Here is a 21,878-nt window from a genome sequence, read left to right on the forward strand (position 1 = left end):
TACTGGAATTTTACTGTTATTGAAATTATTGTTCAACTTTCTATCTTGTGAACATTAAAATTGGATTAATATAATGTGCTGTGAAATAAACAAGATCTGACTTTCTTTTTAAAACTTGTTTCCTATATTAAGCTGCAAACCTTATAACCATATCTGATGTTGGAAAACTATGCATTATAAACTCTTTCTTTTAAATCCAAGGTACTTTAAAATTTCAAATTGAGAGAGGCTTCCACCAAAAGAGGTTATTTGTTAACCGGAATTCAAAATACAACATATCAATTTTTTTAAATATTTAAACACAAGAGATACTGCGGATCCAACTTCCATCCTGCCCTTAAATTCATTTGGTCCACTTCTGACACTTCTCTCCACTTTCTCAATCTCTGTAGCTCCATCGCTGGAAACAACTGTCCACTGACATCTTTTATAAAGCTATCAATTCCCACAGCTATCTTGACTGTACATCTTCCCACCCTGCCTCCCATAAGAAATTCTATTTCCTTTTCTCAGTTCCTTTGGCTTTGTGCATCTGTTCCCAGAATAAGACTTTCCTTTCCAACAGACAGGCAGACATAGGTACTTTATAGACCCCAAGGGAAATTGGGCTTCGTTACAGCTGCACCAACCAAGAATAGTGTAGAAATAATAGCAATATAAAACCACAAATAATTAAATAATAATAAGTTAATCATGCCAAGTGGAAATAAGTCCAGGACCAGCCTATTGGCTCAGGGTGTCTGACACTCCGAGGAAGGAGTTGTAAAGTTTGATGGCCACAGGCAGGAATGACTTCCTATGATGCTCAGTGTTACATCTTGGTGGAATGAGTCTCTGGCTGAATGTACTCCTGTGCCTAACCAGTACATTATGGAGTGGATGGGAGTCATTGTCCAAGATGGCATGCAACTTGGACAGCATCCTCTTTTCAGACACCACCGTCAGAGAGTCCAGTTCCACCCCCACAATATCACTGGCCTTACGAATGAGTTTGTTGATTCTGTTGGTGCCTGCTACCCTCAGCCTGCTGCCCCAGCACACAACAACAAACATGATAGCACTGGCCACCACAGCCTCGTAGAACATCTTCAGCATCGTCCGGCAGATGTTAAAGGACCTCAGTCTCCTCAGGAAATAGAGACGGCTCTGACCCTTCTTGTAGACAGCCTCAGTGTTCTTTGACCAATCCAGTTTATTGTCAATTCATATCCCCAGGTATTTGTAATCCTCCACCATGTCCACACTGACCCCTTGGATGGAAACAGGGGTCACCAAGACATAAGTTATCCTCTTTCTTCAAAGAACAGGGTTCCACCTTCTTCCATCATTGATGATGCCCTCACCAGCATCTCCTCATTTCCTGGACATCCACACTCATCCCATCTTCTAGCTATCTTAACGGAGATAAGAGTTCCTCTTGTCCTCACCTACCACCCTATGAGCCTCTGGATTCAACACATCATTCTCCACAACTTCCTCCACCTCCAACAGGATACTACCTCCAAACACATTTTTACCCCCCCCCCCCCCACTTTCCAAAGGGATCACTCCCTTCGTGATTCCCTTCTCCATTCATCCCTACCCATTAATCACCCTCTTAGCACATATCCTTGCAAGCATGAGAAATGCTACACCTGCCCACTCACCTCCTCCCATTCAGGGCCTCAAACAGTCCTTCCAGGTGAGGCAACACTTCACCTGTGAATCTGCTGGGGTCATCTACTGCACCCGGTGCTTCCAATGTGGCCTACTCTACATTGGTGAAATCTAACATAAATCGGTGGACTGCTTTGTCGAGCATCTCTGCTCCATCTCCCAAAAGCAAAAATTTCCCAGTGGCCAACCATCGTAATTCCTATCTTCCTTCCCGATCACAATGATCAATGGCCTCCTCTTCTGCCATGATGAGGCCACTCTCAGGAAAGAGGAGAAATCCCTCATATTCCATGAGCATAGAATTCTCCTTCTGGTAATTTAATTTTTTTTTTAAACTTTTCCCCTCCCTCTTCTTCTATTCCCCATTCTGGCCTCTTATCTCTATGCCTCACCTACCCATCACCTCTCCCTGGTGTCCCTTCTCTCAAGGTCTACTCTCCTATCAGATTCCTTCTCCAGCCCTTTACCTTTTCCACACACCTGGCTTCACCTATCACTTTCTAGCTTGTCCTCCTCCTCCTCCCCCCCCACCACCTTCATAATCTGGCACCTCCCCCTTCCCTTCCAGTCCTGAAGAAGGGTCTCAGCTTGAAACAACAACTATTTATTCAATTTGATGCTGCCTGACCTACTGAGTTCCTCCAGCATTTTGAATCATTTATTTTTAGTTGAGTAATTAAAGCTGTTGCCAAAAATCACACTATAGGCTTAGCCAATGTGAACTTCGTCATTATGTAGTCACTTAAGAGAACAAGAAATAAACATAAAATTTTATCCAACAAGGTAAACTGTACTCTGTAGGGAACAATCAGTATCTTAAAAATTAGCTTTAATCAAATATATTTCAATGGGCATGTGACAAATAGTTACTCTTTAAATATCTCTACCAAGAATCAAAATTGTTCATAGGATTCATAGAGACATACAGCAGGGAAACGTGCCAGTAACTAATTTTCCTTAACCCTACACCATTATTCCCACATTCTCATCAACCTCTCCCCAGATTCTATCACTCAGCTACACAGCAGTGATAATTTACAGTGGCTGTTACATCTTTGGAATGAAGGAAGAAACCAGAGCACACCAAGGAAACCCACATGGTTACTCGCAAACTTCACATAAGCAGCACATGAGATCAGGATTGAACCTGTGTCTCTAGCGTTGTGAGGCACCCAGCTGCACTTATTTCACCTAAGCAATGATTTTGAAATGATTTTGCTGAGCTTGACAAAAGAGAATAAATTGAAAACTGATTGCAACCTGGAAAACGAGTCCTTTGTTATATGTTGAGTCAAGGATGGGCTGAAGAGAAAAGTGACTAAGGCGAGTGTAATATGTTCCATTTTCAGCCAGTTCAGACAAGAGGTTGTACATACTTTCGGGGGATGTTCCTGAAATATACACTCCTTGCCTGACGACAAATGCCTGGAGAGACTGAAAAAAGAAAGGCCAGTAAAACAAAACAGAGAAATCGTTCACATATAGGTTTAGCCTTCAGACAATGTGCTACCTAAGTTGAGGGGTGAATTCAAAATATAACACCCAAGTTGCAGATGAGGCAGACAAAATTGTGGAGAATTAGTATTTAAATATTAATTGCAGTAATTAATGGGCATGTTTGTTATCACTCTGGATAAAAACAAATTTAAAAACAAAATAAACATTTCCAAACTTTTAGAAACATTCAAAATATACCACTGAATCAAGTATATGGAATATTTCACTTATAACTCCTGGTGACTGCAGTTCATTTCTCCAAATTAAGGGTTTAATTGGTTTGGTTTATGATGTCTATTGCCAAATTAAGGGAATATACAGTCTAAGATTAGATAGGGAGACAACAAGACCTGGAAATGGCCAAAATTGATTGGCTTGTCATATGAAGAGTGTTTGATGGCTATGGGTTGTATTCACTAGAATTCAGAAGAATGAGGGATGACCTCATTGAAACCTATCGAATTATGAAAGGCCTCGATAGAGTGGATGTGGAGAGAATGTTTCCTATGATGGGAGAGCCTAAGACCAGAGGAAACAGCCTCAGAAGAGAGGGGCGTTCTTTTAGAACGGAGATAAGGAGAAATTTATTTAGCCAGAGAGTAACGGATCTGTGGAATTTTCTGCCACAGACAGCTGTGGAAGCCAAGTCTTTATGTATATTTAAGGCAGAGCTTGATAGATTCTTCATTGATCAGAACATGAAGGGATACGGGGAGAAGGCAGGAGATTGGGGCTGAGAGGACAATTGGATCAGCCACGATGAAATGGCAAAGCAGACTCAATGGGCCAAATGGCCTAATTCTGCTCCTATATCTTATGGTCTAAAAGCAAGATCAGAGGCTTCAGTAACAGATGAGTTAAATGTCAGAGTGTAAGCAGTTCGGATGACTCAACCTGCCCCAATACTTCACAACACCAAAATTGAAATACATTGTTAGTCATCACCCAGTCATTTGGGAAATTAATTATTTTGAGCCCAGCAACGTATTTTGCAATAAATGTCTACCTGATTCAGCAAGAAGGTCATGGATGCTACACCAATGAGGACATTCAGGACATCTTTGACTAGTTCAGATTCCTTCTGAAGTATAACTGGAGTCGGGTGCAACAGTGTACCACTGATGAGCTGCAGCTGACCTACACGTAATTGGTAGAATTTATCAAAAGCTTCTCGACCTGCTTCAGTGAGGTACAGTCTTTCTTTTTTACCTGGAGGACTATAAGAGAGAGAGAAAAGTGTTTTTGTAGTGAATCATCTTCGTAATTATATCATTAGAAAAGTAAATTGAAGCTTTCTTATATCATCATTTCCTTAAAAAAGATCACTCTGTGGACAAATATTAATGTTTTGCTTTTGTTATTTTGCATAGTAGTATTTAACTTGCATAGGAGAGCAAAGCAGTATGTTAAAAAGATATAATCCCACAATCTGCATAATGTTACTTGCATTATTAAGTGCCACATGGTTTCATGGAATGAGAATGAATCAAGAATACAGGTACTCAATGTTATTTGACATGACTGTTGCATCATATGAATATTGCAGAAGTGTAGGAAATAGAAACACTCACTGTGCACTTTAGCAAGAACAACATGTAATTATAGTACCTTTGATGTAAAGAAGTATAATACTTCATGAATGGCATCAAATGCTAACAGACAGATTAAAATGCAAACAAAACATTAAATGTACCGAAAGTTCAGACAATAGACATAGGGACAGAATAAGGGGGGAGAAAACAGGACCTCAAAAACCTTGCACAATAACAGAGGCCTGAGATATAGAAGGCTGTGAATAAGGTGGAAATTATGGAGGTAAAAAAATCAATTGAGTTGCACAAATTTGGAAAAGATGTGTGTATCATATTTACATATTACCTGAGTCAAAAGCCATAACTTCTAGCTGAATTCTGATTAAATCTAATAAGGAAATCAAAAGGTTGTCCTTACCATTGACTAACTATAATGTGGAACATCAGAATCAGGTTTAATATCACTGGCATATGTAGTGAAATTTGTTGTTAAGTGGCAGCAGCACATTGCAATACATAATAAAAGCAGTAAGTATATATATATATATATATATATATATATATATATATATATATATATATATATATATATATTAAAAGTTAAATTAAATAAGTAGTACAAAAAGATTTTTTAAAAATTAGGTAGTGTTCAATGTTCACTCAGAAATCCGATGACAGAGAGGCAGAAGCTACTTCTGAATCATTGAGTGTGAGCCTTCAAACTCCTGTACCTCCTCCCTGATGTTAGCAATGAGAAGAGGGCATGTCCTGGGTGATGGGGGTCCTTAATTATGGATGCCATTTTTCTTGAGGGATCACTCCCTGAAGCCTCCCTGGATGCTGGGGAGGCTAGTGCCAATGATGGAGCTGACCGACTTCACGACATTCTGCAGCTAATTTTGATCCTGTGCAGTGCCCCTTGCCATCATACCAGATGCTGATGCAGCCATTTAGAATGTTCTCTATGGTACACCTGTAGAAATATGTGAATGTCTTTAGCGACATACCAGATTTCCTCAAACTCCTAGTGACATGCTAGCATAATGAGCATTTCAGGAGAACAGGAGAAAAGCACAAAAGGAAAGCTCAATAAACACAAACCAGGGTGCAAGTGGGATTGGCAAGATCTATTGAGAAGATCTTAAAAGTGGAACTAGGCTTTGGACCTCTTGGCTCTGATGGCCTGTTTCTATAAGCCTTCCTAAACATTCACATATTAACAAAGATCATAAGCAAATGCTTTTAAGATATTAAAACAATTACTGTTGTGCTAATCAAACAAGTTTTCTAGAATATTAATTAGTATCTAGAAGATTACAGAATACGCTCCCTTACCTCAATTGAGAAATTTCAGCTCAGTATTATAGAAGTTTATATGTATGCTGAACCCATGATTGTGTGGCTAGGCATAGCTCAAGTACCATCTATAAATTTGCTGATGATACAACCATTGTCGGCAGCATCTCAATTGGAGACAAGAGGGTGTACTGGAGCGAGATATGCCAACTAGTGGAGTGGTGTCACAGCAACAACCTTGCACTCAAAGTCAGTAAGACAAAAGAACTGATTGTGGACTTCAGGAAGGGTAAGACGAAGGAACACATACCAATCCTCAGAGGGATCAGAAGTGGAGAGAGTGAACAGTTTTAAGTTCCTGGGTGTCAAGATCTTTGAGGACCAACCTGGTCCCAACAGATCGATGCAGCTATAAAGAAAGCAAGACAGCGACTATACTTCATTAGGAGTTTGAAGGGATTTAGCATGTCAACAAAAATACTCAAAAACTTCTATAGATGTACCATGGAGAGCTTTCTGATGGGCTGCGTCACTGTCTGGTATGGGGGGGGGGGGGGGACACGCAACTGCACAGGACTGAAAGAAGCTGCAGAGGGTTGTAAAATTAGTCAGCTCCATCTTGGATACTTGCCTACAAAGTACCCAGGGAGCAATGTCTCAGAAAGGCAGTGTCCATTATTAAGGACCCCCAGCACCTAGGACATGCCCCTTTCTCACTGTTACCATCAGGTAGAAGGGACAGAACCCTGAAGGCACACACTCAGCAATTCAGGAACAGCTTCTTCCCTTCCACCATCTGATTCCAAAATGGACATTGAACCTGCGAATGCTACCTTACTTTTTTAATATATATTATTTGTTTTTGCATGATTTTTAATCTATTCAATATATGCATACTGTAATTGATTTATTTATTTATTATTATTTTTCTTCTATATTATGTATTGCATTGAACTGCTGCTGTTAAGTTAACAAATTTCACGACACATGCCGGTAATAATAAACCAGATTCTGATTCTGAAACTATTGTTTAATTAAATTCCAGTATTTTAAACAATGTGGCGCCACATCCAGGCTGGTGTCAGTGCTGCCCTCCAGTGGTCGCTCGGCAGAAGACAAGCTGTATTATGTTCGACTGCACAGTGCCGAAACATGGACTCAGGGACTTGGACTGTATGTTTTGTGTGATTATGTTTACCACTATTATATGTGCGCTATATGTGCCTTGTGCTGTGTTTGACTGTTGGAACCTTGGCCCCTGAGTAACACTATTTGATTTGACTGTATTCATGTATGGTTGAATGACAATTAAACTTGAATATAGAAACAACTTTTAATAAAATCCATATACCTTTCACTTACCAGCCTATTAATTCCCAACACCTATACTTGCTCGGTTCATAAGAAAGCACTGCACTCCAGAGATCAATATCAGGAGACGAACTGGGCTCCGACTGCGAATCTGGGGTAAGATTGGATGCTGACTGAAATCCCTCATCTTCTGACTGGTCAATACTTTGAGGAACCTGTGTAGATTTATAGTGTTAATCTTGGAAAAATAAATTATAGCTCCTTCTTCATGACAAACTCAAATACCATATAGTTATATGGAAATGTCTGCTTCTAACATTTCAATTACACATACCATTTTTATTTTCATTTTTCTATCCCTCTTCCTCTCTCTCTATAAAGATTTGTCAGTAAATTGACAAACGTACATTACAACAAAAAAGACCTAGAGTGTTTTTTTCATATTATCATCACATTCCAAGTCATTTTGATGTGTAGTCATTGCTCCAAATGTAGAAGCCGTGGGTACCAAACAGAATGAGGATGACTGAGGAACAAATATTGGTCATTCACTTACTTTCACCTACTGTGCTTTGAAATTTTTCAACATCTACATGAGAGAGAATACGTTTTATTTTAACACAACATTGAAAAAAATGGTACCACTGCATCTTCAGCACTCACTCAGTCGTATATCTGCCATAAATTTCTGAGATGGGCTTGAATCTTTAACTTTTTAATTCAGTAAAAGTACCAGAGACCGAGCCAAACAGGACACTCTTGATGGTGCTCCTGTAGAAAGTTGATTAAATAGGGACAGGGAACCTTGCACACCTCAGTCTCCTCAGAAAATGTAGATGCTGCTGTGCCTTCTTGACTGATGAAAAGGTGGTCTGGGTCCAAGTTAGATGGTCTGTTATGTGCACACAGGAACTTTGTGCTCTTCACTTTCTCCAAGGTAAAGCCATCAATGTGCAGAGAGTAGTCGACCTGTGCTTCTTGAAGTCCACAATCATCTCTTTTGTCTTGTCCATGTTGTTGTTCTCAATTACTTCTCTACTTCCTCATCATTGTTGCTGATGAGACCAACCACTGTAGTATCATCAGTGAACTCGATGATGTGGATTGAGGTGGATCTGGCAGTGTGAATAGCAGCGGGCTGAGCACATAAATTGTATACATTTCTCTGACATTAAATGTACCTTTGAAACCTTTGAAATGAACACAACTGAAATGCAAAAACTGGACAGAGTATTTCAACTAAAATTTATAATCTGAAATAGTAATATTAATAGAAACATAATTTTCATGAAAGGATATTTTCCAATTATTGGTAATTAGTGTAACTCACTGAGTTTACAATTCCTGCAATATTTGTAAGTAATAAAGTCAATTCAATTCAATATTATTTCATATTTCCAGCATCTGAAGTATTTTGGTTTCAGATGGTAGATTTCCAATATAGCTAGATTACTCTTAACAGACAATATAATGCATTTCTCTTATCTTTCTTAATGCTTTTATACAACTTCAGTATGAGCTAGATTAAAAATGGAACAGCTTCAATGATTTCTGAAACCTGCAATGCAATGAAATTTATGTCACGAAGTCTGAGAATTTTACAGCACACCGATCTATGCCAACCTCTTTGACAATCCACAATAATCCCATCTGCAACATTAGGTCTGTATTCTTCTATGCCAAGGGTTCTGTGCTCCACGGACCCCTTTTGCTTAATGGCATTGGTCCATGGCATAAAAAAGCTTGGGAACCCTTGTTCTATGCCTTGTTTATTTAAATGCCTGTTTAAATGTCTCTTAAATGTAGTGACTGCACTTGACTCAACTACTTCCTCCGACAATGTTCCAGCTGCTCTCTACATAAAAAACTTTCCCCTCAAATCCATTTTGAATCTCCCTCCTCTCAGCTTAAATATATGCTCTCTTGTTTTTGATACCCCTACCATAGGGAAAAATAATTTGACTATTTACCCTTCCTATTCCTCTTATAAACTTATATGTCTGTCAGGTTACCCCTCAGACTCCTTTGCCCGTGAGTACACAAACACAGCCTATCAAATCTCTCCCCATAACACTAGAGATGGCTAATTGCCTTAACACTTTAAAGCAGGGGTTCACATCCGTTTTTATGCCATAAACCCCTACCATTAACCAATGGGTTTGTGAACCTCAGGTTGGGAGCCTCTGCTTTAAAGGATAGCTTATGTAGTCAGAATTTAACACCTTTGCTCAAGATTTACTTTCTACTAATTTTCATTTTTCTCCACCACAATTTATGACTTTGCCTATTTGCAGATAATTTGAGTAAATAGATATTCACAAAATAAGTGCCTGCAATAACATAATTTTGACCCACAAGAAATTTCACCCTGTATTTCAACTGTAATGTTGCATGTTGTGCGTTACTTACCCTAATTTTAAGTCCAGTCATATCCACATTATCTGGCACTGCAGGCAAATCCAGTTTGACTTCCATTTCACATGTACAACTATGTACCAATGCACCAAAAAGCGATAATCGTGTTTCTTTCTCATATTTATCACCAGCTAAGTAATTATGGGAGGTTTGTCCAAAACTGGGTAATCCAGTTCCAGGTTGTGCATCCATTAACTGAAGTGTACGCTGTACATTATCATGAAATTGTAAGTCCTCAGTGGAAAGTAGAGACAACAGCCCTGATTCAAACAGGCTTACATCATAGTGGTCATAGCCCTGAAATTTTACATTTCTCCCGACATATTTATTGTTCAAGAAATAATCCTTTTTTCGTGGTAGAAGCTGATAAGTTCCAGTCCCTGCAAGTTCAATTAGAAGTTCCAGTACGGAGTTCAGATCAGTCTGCGGCATGCACGTTGATTTTTCTACTTTCTCTGTAAGTTCCTCCAAGAGATCAGCTTCCATACCCATCCCAGCCAACCTCAAATTGAAGGACAACATCAGAATTTTGTTTTTCACAGGCAACTTACTGATTTCTGACTGAGACCTTGATGTTGCTACATCACGAAAAAGATTCATAAATAGTGTATTGTAGACAACCCTTTTTAATTTTTCCTTGAATTGTGTTCTGTTCAGTTGCCTTTTCCCCCTATAACACTTCCATGAAAGGCCTGCCATGTGAGCCTCACAAAGATCTCCAAATAATTGCGTAATGCTCGCCATGTTTCAGTTGTGTATGTCAAAAGTGAATATGCCGCCTGCTTTGATCCTGCATAGTTAGCACTGCAGATTTTCCTTGGAGTCTGTGAAGAGAACATATTGCATCATTTTAATTTTAAGCTATCACTGCAGTCACACTTTAAGGTTTTATTTTAAACTTCATCTTTTTCCGAACTAGTCAGAAAATTTGCAAAAACTCAAAAGTAAATTTTCCAAAAAACTTACTGAAAATTCTACATTCACTATCAAAATCTAAGTAAACTCATGAGTAGCCTTTTGTCAGCTGCTTTATTACAGTCGGTCGTTATATATGACGACTCAGGTGAGTTAATTTCCTAAACTGTGTATCTCATTTATAGTCACAAGTATGACATTTTTTTGGAGGAACTCAGTAGTAGTCCCGACTCAGTCCAAAAACGTCGACTGTTTATTCCCTCCATAGATGCCGCCTGACCTGCTGAGTTCCTCCAGCATTATATGTGTTACTCTAGATTCCCAGCATCTGCAGAATCTCGTGTATATAAAGATTTTCGTTCCTTTTTGCCTGCTTTACGTAACTCAGCATTAAACTCTACAGCACAACAGATCATTATCCATCATCTATGGCAATAATGGCTACAATTAAGTTTTTCATTGCACCTATGTATACATGCAATTGTGCAAGTGACGATAATCTCGATTTTGGCTTTGAGTAATTTCTAAAAACCTTGTTCTGAACCATGACACAGCTAATAAAACAGAGTGAGTAATAAGGGAATTATTTTGCAGAAAGTTCAACCCAAAAGATGTATTGGCAAATCATCTTACTTTATTCCCAGTTTACTGATTCGCAAATCACTAAAAAATGAAATAATAAAATCACTAAGATAGAAATAAAAACACAGACTGTTTTCTAAATGGAGAGAAAATTCAAAAATCTGAGGAAGAAACAGACTTGGGAGTCCTCGTGCAGGAATCTCTGAAGGTTAATTTGCAGATTGAGTCAGCGGTGAGGAAGGCAAATGCAACTTAAGCATTCATTTTGAGAGGATTGGAGTGTAAAAGCAAGGACGTAATATTGAGGATTCATAACGCACTGGTGAGGCCTCACTTGCTAGAGTATTATGAGCAGTTTTGGGCACCTTATCAGAGAAAGAATGTGCTGACATTAGAAAAGAATCAAAGGAGGTTTATGGAAATGATTCTGGGATCGAAAGGCTTGTCACATGAGGAAAGTCTAATGACTCTGGGCCTCTACTTACTGGAATTCACAAGGATGAGGAGTGACCTTATTGAAATCTATCAAATTTTAAAAGGCTTCAATAGAGTGGATGTGGTGAGTATGTTTCCTATGGTGGGGGCAGTCTCAGAGGACACAACCTCAGAATAGAGGGACATCCATTTAGAACGGAGATGAAGAGGAATTTATTTACCCAGAGACTGGTGAATTTATGGAATTCATTGCCACAGGCAGCTGTGGAGGCCATGTCATTTGATATATTTAAGGTGGAAGTTGATAGATTCTTGATTAGTCAGGTCAGGAAGGGATACAGGGAGAAAGCAGGAGATTGGGGCCGAGATGGAAATGGATCAGCTATGATGAAATGGCAGAGCAGACTGATGGGTCAAATGGCCTAATTCTGCTGCTATATCTTATGGTCTAAAAAAGCTTTGCATCCCTCAAATAAAATGTCCTGTCAATACACCAAAAAAGCAGTTAAAAATTCTCAAAACATTGAACGACATAGTGAAAATAATAGAATACAAGTAGAGGAAGTAATACTTAAACCATATAGAGCTCAAGTCAACACTGAGCCCCTAAGGAGAGCTACCGAAGTGACCTACGACTTGGTCATCTCTGAGGCTGAAGTACGCAGGTGTTTCCACATAGCGGACAGTCACAAGGCTGTGGGACCGGACGACATCCCAGGGCGGGTACTCAGAGAGTGCGCAGCACAACTGGCAGGTGTGTTTAAAGACATTTTTAAACTCTCCCTCTCCCACTGTATAGTGCCCTCCTGCTTCAAAACATCCACCATTGTCCCTGTACCTAAAAAGACCAAGGCAACACATCTGAACGTCCTGTCGCACTCCCCTCAATAATAAGTAAATGCCTTGAGAGGCTGGTCAAAAACTACATCTGCAGCATGATGGACCCCCGTACAATTTGTCTACTGACACAACCGATCATCAGACGATGCAATAGCCACAGCTCTACACATCGTCCTTACACATCTGGAGAAGAGGGATGCTTATGTGAGAATGCTGTTCTTGGACTACAGTTCAGCATTCAACACCATAATTCCCACCAGGCTCAACAAGATGCTCATAGACCTCGGCCTTCACCCTGCCTTGTGCAGCTGGATCCTGGGCTTCCTGTCAGATCCCCAGCAGGTGGTAAGAGTGAGCTCCTTCACCTCTGCCCGTCAACACAGGTGCCCCTCAGAGCTGTGTACTAAGCCCCCTCCTTTACTCTCTGTATACCCATGACTGTGTTATCACCCACAGCTCATTATTATTAGCTCATCTGCTAATTAAATCTGCTGATGATACTACATTGATTGGCCTAATCTCAAATAATGAGGCAGCCTAAGGAGAAGTCATCACCCTGACACAGTGGTGTCAAGAAAACAATCTCTCCCTCAATTTCACAAAAACAAAGGAGCTGGTTGTGGACTACAGGAGGAACGGAGACAGGCTAACCCCTATTGACATCAATGGATATGGGGTTGAATAGCTTTAAGTTCCTCGGCGTACACATCATTGAGGATCTCATATTGTCTGTACATACCAGCTGTGTGGTGAAAAAGACACAACGGTGCCTCTTTCACCTCAGATAGTTGAAGAGGTTTGGTATGGATTCCCAAATCCTGAGAACTTTTTATAGGGGCACAACTGAGAGCATCCTGACTGGCTGCATCAATGCCTGGTATGGGAACTGCACTTCCCTCAATCACAGGACTCTGCAGAGTGGTGTGGACAGCCCAGCACATCTGTAGATGTGAACTTTCCACTACTCAGGACACTTACAAAGACAGGTGCGTAAAAAGTGCCCGAAGGATCATTGGGGACCCAAGTCACCCCAACCACAAACTGTTTCAGCTGTTACCATCCAGGAAATGGTACCACAGCATAAAAGCCAGGACCAACAGGCTCTGGGACAGCTTCTTCCACCAGGCCATCAGACTGATTAATTCATACTGATACAATTGTATTTCTATGCTATACTGACTGTCCTGTTGTACATACTACTTATTAAAAATGACCATAAATTGCACATTTAGATGGAGGCATAACATAAAGATTTTTACCCCTCATGTATATGAAGGATATAAGTAATAAAGTCAATTCAATACAATATGTTTACTAGTTTTGTCTAGTTCAGGGATTCCCAACATGGGAATGGTAGGGATCCATGGCTTAAAAAAGGTTGGGAACCCCTAACCTAGTTCTTATCACAAAAATGCTAGCAACAAACTCAAGCATTTCAGGCAACACACACAAAATGCTGGTGGAACGCAGCAGGCCAGGCAGCATCTATAGGGAGAAGCACTGTCGACGTTTCGGGCCAAGACCCTTCATCAGGACTAACTGAAAGGAATGATAGTAAGAGATTTTAAAGTAGGAGGGGGGAGGGGGAAATGCGAAATGATAGAAGATAAGAGGGAGTGGGGTTAAGCTGAGAGCCGGAAAGGTGATTGGCAAAAGGGATACAGAGCTGCAGAAGGGAAAGGATCATGGGACGGGAGGCCTAGGGAGAAAGAAAGGGGCAGGGTAGCACCAGAGGGAGATGGAGAACAGGCAAAGAGAGAGAGAAAGAAAAAAAAGAAAGCAATTCAGACAAGATTCAGCAGCTTTATCTCCAGAAGTAAGCTTGAAAGTTATGGTGAAATTTAAGATTATTCAGCTTTCAGAGTAAACCAAGAGGCAATTGTAAAAAAGGTAGAATGTTAAAGTGTCTTGGAAATATAAATTTTAAAATTACAAAATTAAAAAATAAATCAAAGTTTAAACTACCGATAGACAATGCAGTGCTAAAATCAAGAAACCCTCTGTCATAGAATTTAACAATTCATATATCAAACTGAATAGAGTAGTTGTAAAGAAAAGCCTATAATGAAAATTTCCTATAATGGGTGAATGCAAATTCTTTTCATAAATTTCCACATTTAAACTTCAAAATTTATTCTTGTGAAAATCTCTTATTTAGTTATCCCCAGGCAGTATCCCATTCAAGTACAAAGCAGATCTGGTCCTAAGTAACCAAGCACAAACATTGGATGAGATCAGAAATTCTTGTGTTAATAAAGCTGTAATTCAGGTTTTTTTAATATAGGTCATGAATGGGTGACATGGTGGAGATATATCTCTGCCAAAGGTGGTGTAAGGTGCTCCATCCATCCACTAGCCTGCAAGTTACCCTTGGGTAAGATGTAGCACCTGTCAATCACCCTCCCCCCCACCGGATTAAGGTGACATGAAGCCATGGGAGCAGGTGGTAGATGGTCGTATCAGCAGCCAGTGCATATCACAAGTCCTGGTATATGACCACTGATGCCAGGGAGACAATCCCTGAAGAGTATTTATAATGGCAGGGGGTCACCCATCTTGTAAAGACACTACCCAGAGGAAGGCAAAGGCAAACTGCTTCTATAGAAAAAAATTGCCAAAAACAATCACAGTCACCATGATCAACCACGTCATACAACTCAGCACATAGTGGTGATGATAAGTGAATTTAACTGTTGCTAATTTTCTACAGCTATACACCAATACCATTAAAATCAACAAACTACAGTCAGCCCTCCTTATCCGCGGATTCCGTATGCGTGGATTCAACCAACCGCGCATCAGGAAAACCTGGAAGATCTCTCTTCAGCACTCGTTGCTTGAGCATGTACAGACTATTTTTTCTTGTCATTATTCCCTAAACAATACAGTATAACAACTACTTACATAGCATTTACATTGTATTAGGTATTATAAGTAATCTAGAAACGACTTAAAAGTACAGGCAGTCCCTGGGTTATGAATGAATTCTGTTCCTGAGTCTGTCTTTAAGTCGGATTTGAAGTCGGAACAGGTACATCCGGTATTATTTAGCGTCAGTTAGTCAAATGTTTTTCTTAGTATATAGTACATATTTCACTTTTCTATGCATATAAAACACTTAAGAAACATACGTATTTCAAAAGTTTAATCACTGTGTTGCTTCGTAATAATTGTAGCTTTCATCGAGGCAGGGCCTTTCACATTCTCCATTAAAATTGTTCCGATCGTTGACCGAATGTAACCTAACGCTTTTCCAATGACTGATGGCGTTTCGCCTTTTTCCAATCACTTTATTACTTCCACCTTATTTCAATAGCGATCCTGATTATTTTTGTGAACAGAAACACTGCAGATTCAGAGCTGCACCACCAGGTCCTAATGTCCACCACACGGAGAAATGTTAAATAAAGTCCAGGGTTCCATTGGGTCCTAAAGACACCGCACTGATACATGTTAAATAGGGACTTGAGCATCCACGAATTTTGGTATCCGCGGGGGGTCCTGGAACCAATCCCCCCCACGGATAAGGAGGGCCGACTATATATGGTTCTGTATCAATTAGTATTTGGAAATACAGGCTCGAGGTGGATCATCTGACGGAGTGGTGTAAGGACAACGACCTGGTCCTTAACACTTCTAAAACAAAAGAGATGATCATTGACTTCAGGAGTTCAAAGGATAGAGTACACACCCCCTCCATATACATGGAGAGGTAGTGGAAAGTGTGGAAAACCTAAAATTCCTTAGAGTTATGTTGTCAAAACAGCTGACATGGACCACCAACACCTCGCTGCTTGTCAAAAAGGCACAACAAAGACTCTTCTTCCTCAGAAAACTGAAACAGGCCAAACTCCCACAAAAGCTGTTGCTTAACTTCTACAGAAGCACAATTGAAACCATCCTGACCAACAGCGCCACAGTGTGATATGCCAGCTGCACAGCTACTGAGCGACAAGACCTGCATCGCGTGGTGAAGGCGGCCCAGCAAATTGTCAGAATGGAGCTCCCAAGACTGGACACCATCTATTCCTGCAGACTCAGGAGGAAAGCAATCAGCATAACCAGAAACACCACACACCCCGGCCACTCCCTGTTTGACCAGCTGCCGTCCAGCAAAAGTTTCAGAACACTAAAAGCCAGAACAAATAGACTGAGGAACAGCTTCTACCCCAGAGCTGTGGCCTCCATCACAGCACTCCCACAGAGCAATGATTGAAACTGTGAGCACACACATGCACACACAAGGACTCAAATACTTGCACTAACTGCACTTTGTGCATTACTATGATATTCCGATGCTGCTGCAACTTATTTTCTGCTACTTATCTATTTAACACTTTTTTTAATATTACTGTCTTGTTTTTATCTACCACTTTATTTAATTGCCTGAGAGGAAACTAAGCAGAGTTTCATTGTACCTATGTATAATGACAATAAAGATCATTCAATTTTTTTTTCATTCATTCAATCTATTTTTCAAGCGTTGTTCCAATAGATTGTGGACAAATTCCTGTACTGAAAGTTAAGTAAAACACAAAGATGATCGATTTATTATATCCTGAACATGAATGACAAGGCCAGCATTTACATTCATCTCAAACTATTTTTTTAATTCCATGGTTCAAATGTATATTTCTGGATCATTATTTCAAACCTCTAGCTCAGTAACTTACAACAACTGCAACTTGTTATCCTCTTTCAGACTAAGGCAATAATTGAGAGCAAGAGGAAAGGGAAGGTGTTAGTGCAGGAGGGAATTGATGGATTATGAATCATGATCAGAATATGTTTGCATAGGTACAGAAAGCAGACAGCCCTTCTCTTTGCAACACACACAAAATCTGCAGATCTTCTCTTGTTTGTGATCAGCCCTTCTCTTTACTCAGGCTTCTCATTTCTGAACACAGAAGCTGAGCCTACATGACATTAGAAATTCCACCATTCTGGGGTAAGCAATAAAATGCTGCTGGAACTCAGTGGGTCACGGCATCTGTGGTGGGAAACGGGACAATGATTAGGGTTGACAGCCTTCTTTGGAACTGTAGCCACTGAATTCCTCCAGCATTTTGGATTCTTTTTCTGCTCCAGATTCCAACATCTGCCGTCTCTTACATCTCCACCGTTGGAGGAAAGTAACCATCTTCATGGGTAGCAACAGTAGGGAATAGAGGACCAACAATTATAATTATCGATGACAGTTCCTTCCTCTAGAAAGGTGAGTTAATCAAACTTCTCTAAACAAGATTTACTATGAAAATCACATAATTCTCTTTCACGAATTCCATGTCAAGCCCACTACAATGTTCATTATGAACCAATTCCCAAGGCCGTTCTATTTGCATTTACAGCCGCGTTCGTGTGACACCACAATCCAAACGAGCAGTGACAGACTGAGATCGGCTACACGGAAAATGACAAAGCGAATAAGGAAACCATTCAGCCTATCGTGCACGGATGCAACCTGTTGTTTTGGACATAAGAGGTACGTACTGCAGGTGCTGGAAATCCAGAGCAATACACACAATGTACTGGAGGAGCTCAGCAAGGCAGGCAACATCTATGGGTGGGAATAAACAGTCGACGTTTCGGGCCGAGACCCTTCATCCGTTGTCTTATGTGTGATTGAATAGAAACCCCGGCACTGCAAGAGCTGCCAAACCCACCACTCAACATGCAGACGTACCAAAACCAGACGCACTCACCTTCCTCAGCACCGCAGCTCCATAACGGCTCTTAGCAACTGCTCGGCCTACCTAACTTGGCGGCACCGGGGAGAACCCGTCGCGCGCGGCAAACCCAATTGGTCCGGATTGAAAGGCTGTTCCGCGCTTGGTCCGTTTTACTGTCAATCAAAGACCGCTTCCCGCCGTCAGGTTGGGTTGAGCCGGAAGCTGCTGGTGTTGGCGGTCTCTCGCTGTGGAGGTAATTGGCTGCAGCTCACCGGTGGATAAGTTCTGGAGTTTTTCTTTATTTTTAAGGAGTTGTTTCCACTCTGGTTCCGAGGTGACTTCGAACCTGTTTTTTCCCCCCATTCTGTTAGTAACGACTTCTGGACACTGGGAGGGAGGATCCAAAGCTATCTCGCACCTCCCTCGTCCATTTCAAGTGAAATTGCATCCAGAAACAAAATACAAAAGAAAAAAAAACAAAATGTGTTACTTACTCTAACAGTACTAATAACTAAAATAATGTCAAGTCAATACTTAGAGATAAGCGGCTTCTGCTTGAAGGGCTCGCCCTCTTTCCGTAGTGCTGATTGCAATTCAACTTTGGATTGTATTTTTCTTGTCAATATTCTATGAGGCCAGCATATCAGCAATTTATTGTTGAAGGTTGCACAACCAGGTTACATATCTTATGAGTCTTCTAAGCAGATATCAATGATGAAGTTTCCCTCCACTCTCAATGCATGTTGAACCCTGCAGTACTCAATTTAAATCCATCAATTTGTTTTTTGTACCAAAACTTGTCACTTCTGCCTACCAACCTTTAGGCTCATTTTTCTTTTGTACAGTTTGATCTGCTCAGTATGTGCCCCAACTTTACCATTATACAGACAAAAAGAAGATTAATCCAAAATAAAAACAGAAAATATCTGGGAAAATCTCAGCAGGCCAGACAACATCTGTGGAAAGAGAACGAAGTACCTTTCATCAGCTTCTCATTTTCTCAATTCTGCGTGAGGATCTAAAGCCCAAAACGTTAACTGATTCTCTTTCTAGAGATGCTGCCTGATCTGCATTTTCTGCTATTAATTTCAAATAATAGCATCTGCACTTCTTAGATTTTCACTTCATGTAATTAGAAACAATGCCAGAAATGATGGCCTAGGAGAAGATGTTGCTGTGGATTTGGTGGATTTTGCAGAGGCAGTCTGGTGGTATCTCTCCAATTCTTTGAGGTGCCTGCCATAGGAAATAAAAAAAATAGATATCTTGGTGTTGCTTCTTGTATTTATTTTGGAATTGACAAATATATCCATAATACCGTAAAACCAGTGGAATTCACCTATTATACTTAGGCAACAATGCCAATATTGCTTTCTTCTAGTATCATCAATGGTAACAGCTAAGGTTAATCCAAATTGCAAATGGCTTTCTCTAAGATTGCGGATTTGTAATACAATTTGATTTCAACTTCAAAATTTAAGTTTGGTGGTTTACTTGTATTTTAAAATATTTTGCTCACTATTATTTTGTGTGTGTTTCCATCTAATCATATTGAAATGTTTGCAAACTTCTTTTAAAGCAACTTTAATTCAGTGTCCCATAGCTAAAGCTAAGAGAATGTCCACTAATGGCCAATTATATTTACACAATGAGAAAATTTTATAGACTAATTAGATTTTTAATGCTCATATTGGGATGTTGGATGTCTCTACCAAGGTGTAAGGCACACCGTCCCTCTGCTAGCCTGCAGGTCACCCTTGGGCAAGGTGTATCATCTGCTTAGCCTCCCCAATCAGGGTCATGTGAAGCCAGGGAAGAATTTAGTGGATGATTGTACAAGTAGCTGGTGAATATCACAAGTCCTGGTTAAGCATCCACTTATCCCAGGCAGACAATCTTCGAAGAGAATTGGTAATGGCTATGGTCACCCGTCTTGTAAAAGCACTGCCCAGAAGAAGGCAATGGCAAACCACTCTGTAGAAAAATTTCCCAAAGCATTCATAGTCTTGGAATGATCATGATCGCCTACCTCATACAACATGGCACATAAGGACGAACGAATACTCATGTGCTTAGTTCCTGCCTACAAGCAGTTCAGGAAGTTAATTAAAAATTCAAAAGATTTTGGATATCATAAGTTAAACACAAAGTATTAGAAATATGAGTTGGACAAACAATATTTGAATAGAAAACATCAGTACCTAGAATGTTGTGATTTATCCAGGATTTTCATATACCACATCATCTCTTGACAATTATTGCCAAGTGGTTCTGGTATAAATCAATCATGATTGAATGGTAGAGCAGACCTAATGGGCCGAATGGCAAATTCTGCTTCTATGTCTTGTATTCTTATTTTGTACTTTAGGATTTAGAGTTAAATGTGGTTTACTTTGGTTATGAATTATGCATAGGGTGGCTGTTTATATATTGTATTTTTAATTTTTTTTTCCAGAAATGGCTTCAGGAACTGGATTGATCTACGATGAACGAATGATGAGCTATAATCTGCTGTGGGATTTGTGAGTAGTTTAATAGCTTATACCTCAATTCATCTGCAGTTAAAAGTTTTATCAAATCCTTTATATCCTTTTTTTTTTCTCTTTCTTTTTTTTTAATCCTTTATATCCTTAACACCTAATTATTTCAACAGAGTCCAGACAGGTATTCCACATTCTTTACTGACTTTGTAAGAAGTTAATACCAGATTAAACAATGGCTCAAGTTTTAAAAACTTCATCCTTCCCAAGCTCTATAATATCTTCTAGCTTTTACAACACTTCCAAATATCTGCACTTAGTTTGAAAATAGGCCCTTCAGTCAACTCGTCCATCCACTATTTTGCCTAGCAAACTAGTTCCATCTGCCTGCATTTGGCCTTCCAGTTCTGGGATTGTGAGTATTGTCAGACTTAGTTACTAAAAAAATTGGCAGATACTTTTAGTTTCAAGGGTCTAAGCCACTTAACTCCACTGATTTAAGATATTTATAACAATCTATCTCTTAGAGCAGAATATTGGACATCAGTTCAGATTGTTCACAATTTAGGTGATTTGGTTATTTGCTCCAATTTTCTGCTAAAATATTTTAATCACTGTTATAGTTCATTGCAGTTATTGACTCAATACTATCATTATTATTCTTTGGTTTTTCTCTCCTGATCTGCTGAATATTTCAAGCATCCTCTATTTTAGACTTTCCAGCAATTGCTACGTCCAACTCAGTTCCAGCATTCTGTTTTTCTCCCCCCCCCCCTCACCATTTCACTTCTATTTTCTGTATTTCCACTATCTCTAGACTTCCCTGGTGCTCTATAAACATATTCATTGAAATCCTTGTTTCCCATGAAGTAATCTAAAGCTTAAAACCAGATAAGAGCATACGTTAATTTTTATGATTATGTCAGTAGTTTATGAACGAATAGTGATTCTTTTACTTTTGTAGGATACTTGGGAAAATTGGGTCAACGTGCCTAACAAAGACTGTATGGCTGGTAAATAAACCAGCCATGAAGTTATGGTCCATTTCATTAATTAAAATAATATTTTTATTTGTTTCCATTTTAGCCCAGAATGCAGCATTGAAATACCAGAACGTTTGTCCGCTTCCTTTGACAAACTGAAACAGTATGGTCTTGTGGAAAGATGTGTCCAACTACCAGTTCGAGAGGCCACTGAAGAGGAAATTAGTTTGGTTCACAGGTTGGACATACATTTAAAATGTTTTAACC

General features: G+C 39.7%; 2 protein-coding genes across 5 annotated transcripts in view; one reads left to right on the forward strand and one right to left on the reverse strand.

Moving 5' to 3' along the window:
- Nucleotides 1–18,276, reverse strand: part of tubgcp6 (tubulin gamma complex component 6) — a 60,211-nt gene extending 41,935 nt beyond the window's left edge. For both annotated transcript variants that reach the window (XM_073066402.1, XM_073066401.1), the window contains exons 1-5: nucleotides 18,163–18,276; nucleotides 9,702–10,531; nucleotides 7,344–7,507; nucleotides 4,160–4,370; nucleotides 2,917–3,090 (exon numbers count right to left, since the gene is read on the reverse strand). In XM_073066402.1, the coding sequence (XP_072922503.1) occupies nucleotides 2,917–3,090; nucleotides 4,160–4,370; nucleotides 7,344–7,507; nucleotides 9,702–10,451 (1,299 nt within the window). In that variant the 5' untranslated portion in view covers nucleotides 10,452–10,531; nucleotides 18,163–18,276. The remainder of the gene's footprint in view (nucleotides 1–2,916; nucleotides 3,091–4,159; nucleotides 4,371–7,343; nucleotides 7,508–9,701; nucleotides 10,532–18,162) is intronic.
- Nucleotides 18,277–18,357: 81 nt separating this feature from the next.
- hdac10 (histone deacetylase 10) overlaps nucleotides 18,358–21,878 on the forward strand; it is a 41,214-nt gene continuing 37,693 nt past the window's right edge. For all 3 annotated transcript variants that reach the window (XM_073066404.1, XM_073066407.1, XM_073066406.1), the window contains exons 1-3: nucleotides 18,358–18,401; nucleotides 20,604–20,670; nucleotides 21,715–21,849. In XM_073066404.1, coding sequence (XP_072922505.1) covers nucleotides 20,606–20,670; nucleotides 21,715–21,849 — 200 coding nt within the window. In that variant the 5' untranslated portion in view covers nucleotides 18,358–18,401; nucleotides 20,604–20,605. The remainder of the gene's footprint in view (nucleotides 18,402–20,603; nucleotides 20,671–21,714; nucleotides 21,850–21,878) is intronic.

The sequence above is a fragment of the Hemitrygon akajei genome, chromosome 14, assembly GCF_048418815.1.
Source record: "Hemitrygon akajei chromosome 14, sHemAka1.3, whole genome shotgun sequence".
Classification (NCBI taxonomy): domain Eukaryota; kingdom Metazoa; phylum Chordata; class Chondrichthyes; order Myliobatiformes; family Dasyatidae; genus Hemitrygon; species Hemitrygon akajei.